The sequence below is a fragment of the Sinocyclocheilus rhinocerous genome, unplaced genomic scaffold, assembly GCF_001515625.1.
Source record: "Sinocyclocheilus rhinocerous isolate Xijiao unplaced genomic scaffold, SAMN03320098_v1.1 scaffold66, whole genome shotgun sequence".
In the NCBI taxonomy this organism is placed as follows: Eukaryota; Metazoa; Chordata; class Actinopteri; order Cypriniformes; family Cyprinidae; genus Sinocyclocheilus; species Sinocyclocheilus rhinocerous.
In genome coordinates, this window is record NW_015662934.1 from 18,047 (window position 1) to 34,402 (window position 16,356).

Below are 16,356 nucleotides of genomic sequence, written 5' to 3' on the forward strand. Positions count from 1 at the left end.
GCGTCTAATTATTTACTTATGTGGCAAGTAGCCGTGTAATAAGCTGGATAATGTACATCCAGCCGGTTGTTATCTCAAAATAAACCCCGACAGGGTGATTAGGACCGATCACCCTGTCGGGGTTTATTCTGAGATAACAACCGGCTGGATGTACATTATCCCTTACTTATTAGGCCTACTAAAATAACACGTGTAAATCAGTTTTACATTGTGTCATTATTTTTGATTCACGTTATTTTCAGTGCTATATGGGATGAAACGTTCTTCATAAATGTAACAATTTACTATTACAATTTAACTTGAACTGTGACTTAAAAAAAAAAGTTTTGTAAAGTTTGTAATGTTTTCATTCATCTCACAGCTGGTTTGTTTGGATCATGATCTTAGACACTTTATTGAGCACTTTCCCCCAAATTTATTGGTAAAAATGAATGGAAAAAACACTTCTGGAACAGAAAAAAAAAAGTCATCTATTTTCACAATGAATTATTATTATTAAATCATCAGTCTTTATGTGAAGACACTAACATCTGCTTTAAAAGACATCTTTTTTTAGCAGCAGCATAAAATAGAATCACATTCTAACTTAAGGCCTTCGTGAGTGTTAAATGATGGATTGTTCCCTCCTTCCGCACTTCAGTGATCTTAATGAGTGGATCTGGAGAGCTGATCACAGCACTCTGGAGCTCGTCGTCTGTATATTAACAGCGAAAGGTTACTCACCCTCTATTTCTGCAACCCCTGGCCAGAAACTGCTGACTTATGTACAAAAGCAGTAATTTAATTAGACGTGGCTTTTAGTGCTATATGTGTCCACTTCAGAGAGTTAATAGCAATGAATGTCAACAATCGCTTGTAAGTCATGTTAATGTGAAATATCTCATACAAAACAGGAAAATGCAATTAGATTTATTATTGCATGTAATCTTGAAAAAAAGCTAAATCAGTAAACAATTGAAACCTCAGTTGTTTCTTGGCAGTGTGTAAGTTCAACTTGAACCAACATGAATTTTTAAAGGGTGTATTTAGTCTAACATCATGCGCTCTCTGCTGTGCAAGACATGCATTAGTTTCCTGAGACGTCTTGCTGTGGGCTTTTTTTATGGCTGATGAGGAACAGATACTGTCAGCTCATGTTATTATCATGCAGGCTAAATGGGGAAACACTTTTCTTTGCAGTACTGTCCAGTCGCATTGCTTCAGTTTTTATTTGTTTACATAACATCACAACATTTTACATGTTTGCTGCCTACTGCATTTAAAGGGAATGTTTTCAGATAGACATTCAGTTATATTATAACATTTTGATGCAAACATGCACAGTAATAAAGCACAAATAGTCAACATATTTTGTTTGAAAATATGGCAGTTGAATTTACATGGTGCTTAATATGTTATAGGAATAGTTCACCCAAAGATGAAAATTTGCTGAAAATGTGCTCACCCTCAGGCCATCCAATATGTAGATGAGTTTGTTTCTTCATCTGAACAGATTTTGAGAAATTTAGCATTACAACACCGTTTTCTTTCTCCTTCACAAGCCTCTTGATGTCCAGTTCAGCTTGTTCTGGAAAAAAATCCACACATTTCTCTATCATTTCCTTCATTTTCGTCTCAATTTCTTGGATTTTCATGCTCCACTCTTGAATCTTCTCCTGCTCTGATTCCTCACCCTGAGTAAGGAAACAATATCCCAGCAGAGCGATGATTCCCAAGCAGAGCAGCTCCTTCAGTCTGACGCAGAAGTCTTCCAGGACCCTTCTGTTTCTGGCCTCGTATTGTTCCACAACATCCAGGATCGGTTCCCCAAATGTGCTGTTCCCCATCACAGCATCGTAAAGCACACAGAGGTTTTTATCTCCACCTGTTATGAAGAAATGCTCTAAGAACAAGCGTTTTTTGACTTCCTTGTACTCAGGTTTGGCCTCCAGAATATCTATGTATTTTCTAAACTGGTTCCGCAAATTTTCCTCCACAGAGAAGAACTGTGAATCCAAACGTCTCCTCCTGATCTCAGAGTCAATGTCCTGTAACTGACATGAGAGGACATCTAATTTGCTCCTCACAACTAGAAACTGATCTTTGACATATGTGATCTCCTTGCTTTCCACGTTGTCCAAGACCAGCCTCAGAACTGGAGCAGAAGCTTCAAAAAGTGGGTACATTAAAGGTACATTAAAGTGATTATTACGTTTTAAATATGGTTATTTTTCTTACAAAAACGCATTGATTCGCTACAGGAGGCCTTTGTTCACCCCCCGGAGCCGTGTGAGACATTTTTTTATGGATGGGCACTTTTTATTTCACTTCTTTTTGACTGATGCATGCAACACCTGCTGAGTGGCATTAAACAGCTTGAAAGATCAAAGACAATTTTTAATATAACTCCGACTGGATTCATCTGAAATGCTGTGCAAGACATGCATTAGTTTCCTGAGACGTCTTGCTGTGGGCTTTTTTTATGGCTGATGAGGAACAGATACTGTCAGCTCATGTTATTATCATGCAGGCTAAATGGGGAAACACTTTTCTTTGCAGTACTGTCCAGTCGCATTGCTTCAGTTTTTATTTGTTTACATAACATCACAACATTTTACATGTTTGCTGCCTACTGCATTTAAAGGGAATGTTTTCAGATAGACATTCAGTTATATTATAACATTTTGATGCAAACATGCACAGTAATAAAGCACAAATAGTCAACATATTTTGTTTGAAAATATGGCAGTTGAATTTACATGGTGCTTAATATGTTATAGGAATAGTTCACCCAAAGATGAAAATTTGCTGAAAATGTGCTCACCCTCAGGCCATCCAATATGTAGATGAGTTTGTTTCTTCATCTGAACAGATTTTGAGAAATTTAGCATTACAACACTTGCTTGCCAATGGATCCCCTGCAGTGAATGGGTGCCGTCAGAATGAGAGTCCGAATAGCTGATAAAAACATCACAATAATCCACACCACTCCAGTCCATCAATTAACATCGTCCTGTAAAGCCAAAAGCCGCGTGTTTGTAAGAAACAAATCCATTATTAAGGCCTTTTTAACTTCAAACCATTGCTTCCAGCTAAAATACAAGTCCACTATCAATAATATTGCTTTCTCTGGTGAAAAAGTCATCTGGTCTTAATCAGGAGAGAAGTATGCACAGATCAAGCACCGTTTACAAGCAAAACCAGTCCAAGATAGTTCTAAACAAATACCCTTTTTTCCACGAAGTGTGCTGAATTTTTAGGTAAACTATTCCTTTAAAATGTACAAATGCATTGATTTCGTAGAGTAAAAGAAATTGTTAAAATAATAATTTTTTAAATGTACAGTCGGACAGGTGATGGCAACCTTACAATGAACATATAACAATGACTTTGAGTGAACAATGAGTTTTTCAAGGCATGAATAAAGTAAAAGTGCTGCAGTTGCAAAATGTTAGCAATATAATAATAGTAATTATATGTTTATGTCTAAATCTACTCTGAATGCACACAGAGATTCACGTTCTTATGTTTCTCCCAGTAGTGACATTCTTCAGGAAAGCTTGACAGAGCAAAGCTGTCCTTGTGACGACTGACGGCGTGCCTGATCTCAGAGTCAATGTCCTGTAACTGACATGAGAGGACATCTAATTTGCTTCTCACAACTAGAAACTGATCTTTGACATATGTGATCTCCTTGCTTTCCACATTGTCCAAGACCAGCCTCAAAACTGGAGCAGAAGCTTCAAAAAGAGGACACAGCTCCCCAACAGCGCTGGCCAGCACCTCGGCTCCTCTCTCAAACATCTCCATTACTGCTTCAATGGCCTCCTTCTTCTGGGCTACAACCCGCTCTAGTGGACTGGACATTTCTTTAAAAGCAAAACCACAACACACAAAAAGAAAAGCCACAGTAATTTGATTTATAATACACTTAAGGTAAATTTTTAAATGATGTATGCAATTTGCATTAAAATATATTTAAGTATGTTTTAAACATATTTTAAGAAAACACAACAGTGATGTAGTTATAAGCATGTGATACAATATATTTTTTCTTACAACCCACTAGTTTTCATAACTGATTTGCATCATGTATGTAAATTTGGTTCTTTTTGATTTCAAAATGCACTGAATTAGGTACATTACAAATATAAATGATTTGATTTTTGTTGTTTTATGCTCGCATAAATGCAAAAAGTCAAGTTTTTTATAGAGGTTGCTAGTCAAGTTTTTGTTCAGCTTTCTTCTTCAAATTAAATGATTGAACCGAGACATTTAAAATAGGCAAATGGACTCTTTACTGCATTCATTAGTAAAAATAAATGTTCAAAAATAAAATAATGTTGTATTATTTAAATAATGAATCATTTAGGCTATATTTGTCTTCATAATTCACTGAATCAGATACATTAAATGATTCTATTTATTTTGGTTTGTGTTCACCTAAATGCAAAAGGTCATGTGATTTAATTGAGTTGGATAGAAAAAGTGTTAAAAAAACCTGTCAAGTATGCAGACAAATTATTTTGTTTAGTTTTCTATTTTAAATGATTTATATTCTATTTTAAATTATGGGACTGCATTGTCGAAAGACATTTTAAAAAAGGCCCAATGAACCCTTTTAATGCATATCTATCTATCTATCTATCTATCTATCGTAGGTATACTGTAGGTGTTATCATAAATTAAAACCACAATGACATATACAATAGACAGTCATTAATAATTATGAGAAAAGGTTTAAGGTTTGAATCTAACATCACGCAGTGTCGAAAGACATTTTAAAAAAGGCCCAATGAACCCTTTTAATGCATATCTATCTATCTATCTATCTATCGTAGGTATACTGTAGGTGTTATCATAAATTAAAACCACAATGACATATACAATAGACAGTCATTAATAATTATGAGAAAAGGTTTAAGGTTTGAATCTAACATCACCCTTAAATGGTTAATGTGGCTTTTAAAGATCAACCATTCACAATAAGGATAAATAACTGGAGTTTAAATAATAATACATGATTTTAAAATAATGTTCAATAAAACACATAATGAATCATTTAGGCTACTACATATATGCGTTCAGAGTTCAGGACACACCTTGCTAGTCTGTCTAAAGCTCTAATGCAGTCTGCCTCACATGAATGTGTCCTAATTATGCGCATCCTTGACATCACATCATCATCCCTAGCAAAAATACATGTAAAACAGGTTTCTCACGCCTCTCAGGATGAAGAGCTGCTGGAATGACCTCCAAGTTTCCAAATTATTCCCACAGTTTCAGGTTCGACTTCAAGGCAAAATGTCGTGATCATATGCTCAGTGTGGAAAAGATGTGCGTGTGCGTGAGTGAGTGAGTGAGTGTGTGAGAGAGAGAGAGGGAGAGAGAGTTGCGCGCACTGATAGGTTTGGGGTGGTTTTGGAAAGCTGTTGGTAACTGTCGGATCAATGTTTCATATTTGACTGCGGTATATTTTTATAGTTTGTTTACAGATGGATCTGTGATGTGCGGCTCAGAGATCAGTTTTTACACGAGACTGTTTAATTGCAGTTTATTTTGCGTCGTGCGCAACCTCTCACGCGCCACTGGATTAACGTGAATGTGCGCAGATTTGGGGTTTTCGCATCTCAATATCCCAAAGAAGGTATATATATCACAGATTATTTATATCACATATTGTATACTAGATAGTATAATATTATAGCCTACTATTATATAGTATTACATTTATTATATGTGACACATAACACGATACTCGTGTGTCTAATAGATTGTGCGTAAGAGTGATAATGGATAGCTTAAGGGTTATTTTTTAGGATATACGGTTGTTATTCAAAATAATGTTTTATAGAAACACTTTATAAAAATGTTGACGTTTCGATCATAATTGTCCAGGAAAAAAATCGCGCATCTGGCAGAGTTTATGGGGTAAGTTGTCACAATATGATCCTGCTGTTTTTTGATGCTGATTTGATTTTGCTCTCCACTCAATTCATGAAATTGTTTTGACCAACAAAAGTGGTTGTATAAAATTATACTGTATACAAATATTTTTTTTTATAAGCAAGCAAGAGCAAGAGCAAGAGATAAAGAGACTATCAATGTGACAACTTGCCCCAACGTGAAAACTGACCTTGAGAACAGCCTAGCTTCATTACTGAGTGTATTTCAGCGTGGCTTTTATGTTTGGCAGCTTGTTTATCCAAAAAAACCTTATGATGATATTGTAATTTTAATTTTGATTAAATGTCCTAATTTTAGAGCTTAGCGTTTTAAAACAGATAACCACTGCTAGAGAAAAGCAGGTGTCCAATTGATTTTTACTCAGTATTATGACTTATATCATTATATAAAGCCTTTACGACAACTTGCCCTGGTCTCTGGTACTTAGAAGAAGAACAGTGACATTGAATGTAATGCATTAATGGCGTTTCCACGCCTTGGCACATTGTCCTAGAATTTTTTTTTTCTTATCTATTATTTCTTATAGTCATGTGTATCCAGCTGTAAGGATTCTCTCTCTGGCCAGCTATGTTTCAGGATTTGGCTGAAGAGTTGTCCGACAGAGAGTCACAATAGGTAAAGTGAACATCTGAATTTCTTAATTTACAATAGATTATTTTCTCCTTCATAATAAAAAAGAAACTGCCATTATTATTAGCTCGATCACAATGTATTTGTTTGTAGAGTGTGTATAAATCTTGTATATTATCTGGGACATCTAGTGTCAGGATGAGTAGTTGCACACACTCAAAAATCTTCATATGCGTGACGTTTCATCAGGTATGCATACAAAAACAGCTAAATTATATAATACCTTTTTATAATTTATTTATAATTTATATAATTTAAATGATATAAATAAATTTAATAATTAAAATTGTGACAAAATATAGCTACTTCAGTAAATTATGGGAAGTGTCATATTTTTCCTCAATTCCAAAAACTACTTGACTGCTACTAGTGAAAGTAATATACTGTGTATAAATACAATATTTTTAAGACAAATAGATGTATTGCATTTCATTATGTTTAGTAATAAAGCGTATTTACCTATGTAATTTATACCACCTGCTAAACATATCGCCTGTAAACTGTCACTCCGTATAAACATATTGGACAAAACACTATGATGACACTATTAGACACTATTGCTCACTGTGTGGCCGACTTAAACTGCATATCTTGAAATGAAATCAAGAGTATGTGAATTCCTCATATCTTTGTTTATTCATAATACTGCAGAGTACATTAGACAGTGGCAAATATAAATATACCAATTACATTCTAGAGAGATAGAGATTCATGAGAAACGTATTTCAAGGCTACATGGCATTAGAATTAGAGATTTGCAATATTATTTTGCATAAAGATAAATGATTATTTTAATTTTGGGTTGGGCATATTCAGTTTGAGTGCACTGTACAGAAAGACGAGTACATCATTTTCAAAAAATAACATCAGTCTATTACAGTTCCATATAACTTTTGTTTCAAAACAATACAGTATGGGTTAACAGGTTGTTCAGGGTGGTTGCAAGCCGCTGCTACATTGTTTTAAGTGAGACAGACAACTAGATGAATAGATAGACAACTATGGACAGCAGTTGCTAGGGAAATGACAGGTAAAATAGATAAAGAACATAGAAAGATAGGTAAAATAGAAGTTGTGGAAAAGGTCACATGAGGTAGAATCACTCATAACTGTTTAACACTTCTGACATCTTTTTGGCCACATCTTTCATTTTCTCTTCCCACTCGATGCGCAGAGCTTCCTCATCATCCCCGACGATGGCAGCGTAACTCATCAGAGCAATGAGGCCGATGCAGAACAGGTATGTGAGTCGAGTGCAGAGGTTTTCCATGACACGCTGGTCGCCCTGTGAATGTTTCATGTAGACCTCTAGGATGGACTGACTGAAGAGCTTCGATTCGCCCATCACACCGCCGTACAGCGTGTACAAGTTCTGGTCACACTGATTGATCACAAAGCTCATTTCAAATTCTTTCTTGCGCTGTTCGTGTGCTGCCGATACCTCCACAGTGTCCATGAATTTGGAGAACTGACTACGAATGTTTTCTTCTACACGACAGTACAGGCCATCCACAGTCTCCTTCCTGATCTGAAGCAATACATTCTGGTTCTGCTGTGAGATTTCATCCAGGGCTCGAGTCACGCTGCCAAACTCACGCTTGAGTTTCTGAACGTCTTCGTCATCCACATGATGTAGAACCACCCGGATGAGAGAACCAGCCATGCCGAAGATGGGATTGACCACCGCTGCTGCAGACGAGATGGTGGCCACGCATTCCAGAACCTTCACTAGACCCCTCTTCAGCTTGTCTTGATCTTCTAAGTTCTCATTTGCAGCCATTGTGTCCGGAGGAAGAGCCCTTCCCAGTGATGTTTACCTGAAGAAGAAACTGAAGATACAAAGGCACACAATATTATCCCTTAAAATGCGGCAATTTATTTATATTTATTTATTCATTAATTTTAAGATTTTTTAGGCGGTTGGCATCTCTTGTGCTGCACTCAGTGGGTGGTGTTTCATTCTGACATGCCAAGTGTTTTTGAACAAATCGATTGAATGTATGATTCTATGACTCACTCATAAAGACCGTCGCTTGTTTAGTTCCAGAATAAATCATTGTTTTTAACGAATCGTTTGGCGGAATGATTCAGTGATTCACTCACAAAATTCACACGTTTGGTTCATTCCTGACTGAACGAATCGGCTGAATAAAAATAGACACCTGTTTCATTGCTGCTAAGTAAGTGTTTTGAACAAATCGATTGAATTAATCATTCACTTGTTTACTTCGTAAATGAATCAGCGTTTTGAACAAATCAGATTCAGATTCTATGACTCACTCATAAAGACAGCAGCTCGTTTAGCTCCAGAATGAATCATAGTTTTTGAATAAATCTTTTGGCGGAATGCTTCAGTGATTCGCTCAAAAAATTCACACGTTTCGTTCGTAAATTAGCATTTTTGAATGAATCATTTAAGTGACTCATTCAATGTCTCACTGTTGAGGACGGTCGTTTGTTTCCTTTTTGAATTAATCCGCGTTTTGAATGAATCGGTTGACTGAATGATTCACTTGTCACCACCTACTGACGTATTACTTGCAGAATGAGTCACTGAAAATTTCCTGCCACTTATGCAAAGACTGACAGCCTGTCCGGAACACACGTGTAGAACTTTTGGACTTCTTATGGACCACTTTGAACTTTTTTTCCTTTTTTGAGAATGGATGTGAAAAGATCTGAAGAATTCTTAAATTCTTTTAATGTTCCACAGAAAAATAAATACCAACTGCAGAAACAGTAATGCATATTGGAATGACACAAAGGTCAGAAAATAGTGGCAAATGTTTTTATTTTATTTATTTATTATTTTCATTGAATTGTAATTTAATTGAAATGTTCTTTTAATATCACCTTTAATTTGCTAAAATTAGCTCCTACTTTGAAATGACTTCAAAAGGCAATTTGTTTTCTTGTGATGTTGCTTCTGTATTTTCAAGATCTGAACTGAGATGAAGTACAATTCAATGATATACACTCATTTAAAGTATAGATCATGAGTTGTATAATCCATGGCCATAACTGAACAATTCTGACCTCAATCATTAAAAACAACAACAACAACAAAACAATTTAAATGGTGAAATTTTGAACTGTGCATTTTTTTTTTGATTTTGTTGTTATTTGTTGTTGTTGTTGTTGTGTTGTATAAATGCACATGAATCATAATCATGCTTATATCTACAAAACATATAGATGTTAAATACTGAAAACTATTTACAAAAATGACCAGCTTCAGACCTTAACTTGAATATAAAAAAGATCTTACATCACTTTACAGGCTATGATTAAACAACACTTTATTGTGAGATTTAGGACTGAAGTCAAAAAATTTTTTTTTTAATATCCTTCCTGTATTTCATGTCAATTTTTCTTATACAAAGCCTTCTCATTTTACAGAGTGCTGGATGTTTGTTTGCAGCTTTGGGATCAAGACAGAACATTTACAACTTTATCAAGCCAAAAACACATCAATACAACATCTCCCTGTGTTTTCTCAAGCAATGTGAGTATTTGAAAGGGTCTTCATCCCATCTAGAGTAGATGACTTCAGTCAGATGCTGTCTGTCTGTTATAGCTCCCCCTAGATGCTGCATCATATTTCATTGTTCATGCTGAGAATCATTTCTGCCATTCTCAAATTTTAACAAACAATGCCTAAAAAATCTGCCCATTGGCATTTGCCTGACTAGCATTATCTAGTTGCCTGTGAGGAATATTTCTATTCTTACCCTTTCAGTTTGCCACCTCCCTGGACTGCGCGTCTTCCCAGCAGCCACTGCAGGATGGGCAGTTTCATCTGAGCTCAGTGTGGAGGGGTGTACAGTGATGGACTATACCATTATCGTACAGGGTTCTGGTAAATGAAACAGATTTGCTCATTCATTGACCTTCAAATTTTCTTGATGCAATCAATTTGCTTATTAATGAAATGTCATGAATATGGATATACTGTTCAATGGAAACTATCTATCTATCTATCTATCTATCTATCTATCTATCTATCTGTCTGTCTGTCTGTCTGTCTGTCTGTTCTTTCTATCTATCCATCTATCCAATCAATACATCCATCCATCCATCTATCCGTCTAAGCGGAGGTGCTGTCCGGAGGACTGCAGGACTCCAGTTGTCTGTCTGTCTGTCTGTCTATTCTGTCTATCTATCCAGACATCAAATCTATCCATTCATCCATCCACCTAAGTGTAGGTGCTGTCCGGGATGCTGCAGGACTCCAGTTGTCATGTGATCATTCACACTGTGAAAGGATGTAGACCTGCTTTAGACGTTACAGTGGCATTGATGGTAATGTATGTTCCTCTAAAGATGGAGTAATACAAAATGTATATAGCCAGTTCCTAAAACTTATAGTTCCTGTTTTCTTACTTGTGCACCAAAACACAGACATGATGAGGAAGTGGTTGGCAGCACTACGACACAGACTGCATAGACAGAGTACTGAGAGATGTCTTCCTTTTCCTATTATTTTGATAGACAACACTGTATAAGAGCAGTTTGTCAAGTAGGACTCTTGATTCTCTGCTGCTATTGTTCGAAAATGATTCTCTCCATATTGAATAAGATTACTCGTAAAATTAATCAAATCAAGTGTAAATGGCTGTTCCAAAGTGGAAACCCTGCAATCAGATGACCGTAAAGACACAGACAAGGACTGAAAAAGTAAGAGATTAAAATGATTTTATTTGAGCTGGTTGCCAATACAGAACTTCTCATTTTCATTTAATTTAAGTTGAAGTACTAAAATAACTCAAACTAAATGAACTAAAAGTAATATGTGACCCTGGACCACAAAACAATTTTTTGAAATTGAGATTTATACACAACATCTCAAAAACAAACATCTGAAAGGTGAATAAATAAGCTTTCGACTGATGTATGGTTTGTTAGGATAGGACAATATTTGGCCGAGATACAACTATTTGAAAATCTGGAATCTGAGGGTGCAGAAAAATCAAAATATTGAGAAAATCACCTTTAAAGTTGTCCAAATGAAGTTCTTAGCAATGCATATTACTAATCAAAAATTAAGTTTTGATATATTTACAGTAGGAAATTTACAAAATATCTTCATGGAACATGATCATTACTTAATATCCTAATGATTTTTGTCATAAAAGAAAAATCTATCATTTTGACCCATACAATGTATTTTTGGCTATTGCTACAAATATACCCCAGCGACTTAAGACTGCTTTTGTGCTCCAGGGTCACATATATAAAACATACTATATAACATATTACTATATAAGTACTATTATAGAATATAAATTGTTTTAAAACCAAAAATGTACATAATGATAAAAACACACAACAAAATGACTAAAACTGTAACTAAAATTTAAGTAATAACAAGAAATATAAAAATAAAATAAAATTCTAAATATAAAACTACTCTCTAAAAAATCCTTACAAATAGTGTACAATGTACTGTATTAATATGAAACACAAAACTCTGATTAACAGTGAACACCAGCGCTCTCCAGTCTTTGTGCTGTGAGGCTGCTTGTGCTTTATGTTCGATCGAGCATGTTTTATCCAGTTTGTCATGTCACTTTGGTTGTAGACCAGGGTTATTATCGTTAACTAAAACTATTAAAAACATTTTTGTTCATTGAAATAAAGCGGAAATAAAAATAAATATCAGATGAATAACTTTAAATAAATGAAAATGAGAAATCTTGCCTTAGCAAGTAAATAAAAAAAAATTGAAGCACTAAAATTAGCTACTAACTGGAAATAAAAACCCGCCCCAGTGGGCCCCGGATCCCTGGTTGAGAATTCTTGGTTCTCAAGGCATGATTTTAGACAGATACATGAAACTTTGTAACATAAAATAATATTATAATTGCTCATAAAAGTGCATACACAGATGGGCTGGTTAATTAAACTGGTTAGTCTGAACAAGATCACTTTGGTTTTAGTTTAGAACAACGAAAAGAGGAATTACAATAAATGCACGAACTATTTGTTAGAGACAATAAGCTGAATAAATACTGTTTTTTCAAGACATAGATCATGGATACAGTAAAATGCAGTTATAGTAGATTTTTATCTAAATCTACTCTGAATGCACACAGAGATTCACGTTCTTATGTTTCTCCCAGTAGTGACATTCTTCAGGAAAGCTTGACAGAGCAAAGCTGTCCTTGTGACGACTGACGGCGTGAACCAGAAACCCAGCTAACTGCTTCTCCAGAAGCTCCACAACAGCTTTGGCGTCTCCCTTCCTCGCAGGGCCTTCCATCATCTGCTTTACGCTCTCGTTGGGCACAGGCTGAGGGTCGCTGCTGAACGAGACCACCAGGTTGGTGTCATTTCCTTGAGATACTTCAAAATAATTCTGTCCGGCCACACACTGAAAGTTTTGTCCGGCTCTCAAGTTGCTAATTTTGCCCAAGTTACTAATGACTCTGATGGACCAGCTCACCCAGTCGTACTTCTTCACCAGGAAGTCCAGCAGTTCCTTGGCCGTTTCCTGAAGGTTCCCGTTTTCTTTCTCCTTCACAAGCCTCTTGATGTCCAGTTCAGCTTGTTCTGGAAAAAAATCCACACATTTCTCTATCATTTCCTTCATTTTCGTCTCAATTTCTTGGATCTTCGTGCTCCACTCTCGAATCTTCTCCTGCTCTGATTCCTCACCCTGAGTAAGGAAACAATATCCCAGCAGAGCGATGATTCCCAAGCAGAGCAGCTCCTTCAGTCTGACGCAGAAGTCTTCCAGGACCCTTCTGTTTCTGGCCTCGTATTGTTCCACAACATCCAGGATCGGTTCCCCAAATGTGCTGTTCCCCATCACAGCATCGTAAAGCATGTAGAGGTTCTTCTCTCCTGTTTTGGGAAAATGCTGCAAGAACAAGCGTTTTCTAACCTCTTTGTACTCAGGTTTGGCCTCCAGAATGTCTATGTATTTTCTAAACTGGTTGCATATATTTTCCTCCACAGTGAAGAACTGAGAATCCAACCGTCCCTTTTTAATCTCACAGTTGATGTCCTCTACTTGAGATGAGAAGACATCTAATTTGCTTCTCACAACTAGAAACTGATCTTTGACATATGTGATCTCCTTGCTTTCCACATTGTCCAAGACCAGCCTCAAAACTGGAGCAGAAGCTTCAAAAAGAGGACACAGCTCCCCAACAGCGCTGGCCAGCACCTCGGCTCCTCTCTCAAACATCTCCATTACGGCTTCAATGGCCTCCTTCTTCTGGGCTACAACCCGCTCTAGTGGACTGGACATTTCTAAAAACAAACAAAAATAAATGCCTTCGTTTCTGGTAGTATTAAAAGAAGATACAAATTATTTTTGCACAATTGCTCTGTTTTAATTCAAAGTGCATAATGTAAAATAAAAGTTGCAAATTGCAGATTGTTCTTTCATAAACATGGAATAATTTTTGCCTAAGAAAACTGAACGTCTCCATTTGTTTTATAGTCTCATTGTTGAGACACTGTAGTTGTAAATAAATCTCAGAAAACCTTTTCTCAGATAATACAGGTAAAACATACAAAAAATCTCAAGTGCATTCGGTCAGATATATTATAATAATATTTTTGATGTAAAATGTTAGATTTTTTCTCATACTTTTTTAAAAACCTAAATTATAGACCTACGTGTTTTCATCACAGCCGAACGCATTAAGCATGCATGAAACTCCTCACGTTGCTAATTTTACACTATAGCCAACTGTGCCATCATAATTTTCTTCCATTTTAAATCCGCATGCATGTTAATGAGAAAAAAAAATCATGTTAAACCAAGTCCGGGCACATTGCAAACCTCGAAATAATCACATTCAGAGCAGAATTAAAACGACTTGAGCTTAAAATTGTGTTACGTAGATATGGCACCACTGTATGTGCCATCTTCTGTTCCGTAAAGGACACACCTCGAAAAGCGTTTTAAAGCGCAGTCGCCCTCATAAGTACCCTACATGCGCATCACAGCAATTTACCCCAGCAGAAAATATTTCGAACAGGTTTCTCACGTCTGGCAGGTAGAAGAGCTGCTGTCCGAAATTCAGGTTTCCCTCAGGTATTGGCTCGAGGAGGATATTTGTGATGATCTGAGTGTGTGTGAAATGAACAGAGAGGCAGTGTGCGCTCGCGACAGAGAGGCAGTTGCGCGCGCTGAGAATGCGTTAGGATGATTTGGGTTTGGAAAGCACTTGGCAACAGTGGGAGAGATGTCTATTTTTTTTTTACGTGCTTGGCTGTACCTTGCGCTTTATTCATAAAATGACAACAGATAGAAATGTTCTGAACTGATTTTTAGAGAGAAATGGCGCGTAATGTTTGTTCATCCAAGAGGAATTTTGCGCGCAATGCGCAACATGGAGCAGCTCCGGTGGATCACAAGAAACATGCGCAGATATTTTCCACACAGGGATGGCAGGTATTTTACACACTACTGATGTATATAAGTGCTTAACGAGTTTGATATTGTATTATGTTATGTTATATAAAAATATCATACTATATACCGCCTTCATCCAGGGGAAAAATCTTATTAGTAGCTATTGTGTGCTTAATGTTCTCTTCTCTGAGCGTGTGATGATTATGGAGGGTTCAAATGCAAATATTATGAAATCATACGCGGGTAAAAGGGAAGGAGAACGAAGTCACATGCATCATTGTACACATTTGCAAATCAAGTGGTGGATATACATTTCTTTTCTAACAATCTACAAATAAGCGTTTGAAAATAAGTCAGGTGTGACCTTGTGTCTGAATGCGTCATAGACGGCTGACACTGCTGAACATGATGACTTACTCCCATGAGACTCCACAGAGGACAGAGGAGGTGTCTGCATTTGAATCTTTTTCAGGCTTATAGTCTACTGATGTACGTAAGGCACGTAAGAAAGGACTACTTTAAATATTCTGTAGGCCCATTAGGTTACGTCATATTCTGATTCTGATTATTTTATTGGGGAGAGCATTGTCATACGGCGAAGTTTTCATATTTCAGTTACTATGTTTTGAGTCTAACGTTTAAAATAAACTATTTTCCCACCCATTTTTTTCTTTTAATCACATAAACCCTCTAATATTAAGACATTTTTGTAATTTCTGTCCACCGAACAAAAATCACACAATAATAATTTAATCAACACAATAAAACCAAACTGGTATACATTCAATTGAATTGAAAGCGTATTTTTTTGACAAACTGCTATAGGTTATCTATCTATCTATCTATCTATCTGTCATCTCCCAAATTCATTAATTAGGCCTGCACTTTAATTTTCCTCAAGTAAAATGCTAAAGCATTGCTGTTTTCTTTTCCATTTTGGCTGTTTCTTGAATTTTTTGTGGATCACAACTTCTCCAGAAAAGCCTTAACATCTTTCTTTCTTTCAGAATCGTGTCCATATGAATGCCTCTCCGACTTCACGTAAGAGTCTTTGCAAATGTTTCTGGCTGATGGCGTGAAATGTCGCAGAGCAAGACTCGAAATCTGTCTTCTGTGATGCCACAAGGGGTAAAGTACAACTCATTCATGTTTATGTTCTCTTAAATGAAATTTAAGTGTTTAAAGATAAAGTAGCCTAGTAATATCTCCCATACTACTTATGTTTAATCCTGAATATTTTGGGAGGAAAATGTATTACTTGTGTGAAAGATCATCGATTTGGACCGTTCAAAGACAGCTTTGCACGTGGTCCAGATAGCCCCTGCTGGTAGGTGCTGTAACTACACCATTGATTGTTCTCTTATTTAACGACATGATTGTAAGTAACGTCTTTCTGGAAAAGGCAGTAG

The 16,356-nt window shown here is 36.3% G+C and overlaps 2 protein-coding genes and 2 long non-coding RNA genes across 5 annotated transcripts; 2 read left to right on the top strand and 2 right to left on the bottom strand.

Annotated features, from left to right (window-relative positions):
* The first annotated feature begins 5,340 nt into the window (after nt 1–5,340).
* Nucleotides 5,341–8,154, top strand: LOC107728476 (uncharacterized). The gene is made up of 4 exons (XR_001638473.1): nt 5,341–5,626; nt 6,473–6,561; nt 7,751–7,816; nt 8,076–8,154. It is a non-coding gene; the product is annotated as an uncharacterized LOC107728476 (long non-coding RNA).
* On the bottom strand, nt 7,463–10,358 carry LOC107728475 (uncharacterized). The gene is made up of 2 exons (XM_016538647.1): nt 10,308–10,358; nt 7,463–8,405 (listed from the first exon to the last, which is right to left on the bottom strand). Exon 2 carries the CDS (start codon nt 8,354–8,356, stop codon nt 7,676–7,678), a length of 681 nt encoding a protein of 226 aa, XP_016394133.1. The 5' UTR covers nt 8,357–8,405; nt 10,308–10,358; the 3' UTR covers nt 7,463–7,675.
* LOC107728477 (uncharacterized) lies at nt 9,290–12,774 on the top strand. Of its 2 annotated transcripts, none has more exons than XR_001638474.1 (5): nt 9,290–9,341; nt 9,976–10,081; nt 10,316–10,435; nt 10,783–11,253; nt 12,699–12,774. It is a non-coding gene; the product is annotated as an uncharacterized LOC107728477 (long non-coding RNA). The 2 variants fall into 2 exon arrangements; XR_001638475.1 differs by having other exon boundaries at nt 10,783–10,878.
* On the bottom strand, nt 12,364–14,657 carry rpz6 (rapunzel 6). The gene is made up of 2 exons (XM_016538638.1): nt 14,580–14,657; nt 12,364–13,833 (listed from the first exon to the last, which is right to left on the bottom strand). Exon 2 carries the CDS (start codon nt 13,829–13,831, stop codon nt 12,653–12,655), a length of 1,179 nt encoding a protein of 392 aa, XP_016394124.1. The 5' UTR covers nt 13,832–13,833; nt 14,580–14,657; the 3' UTR covers nt 12,364–12,652.
* Nucleotides 14,658–16,356: the final 1,699 nt, after the last annotated feature.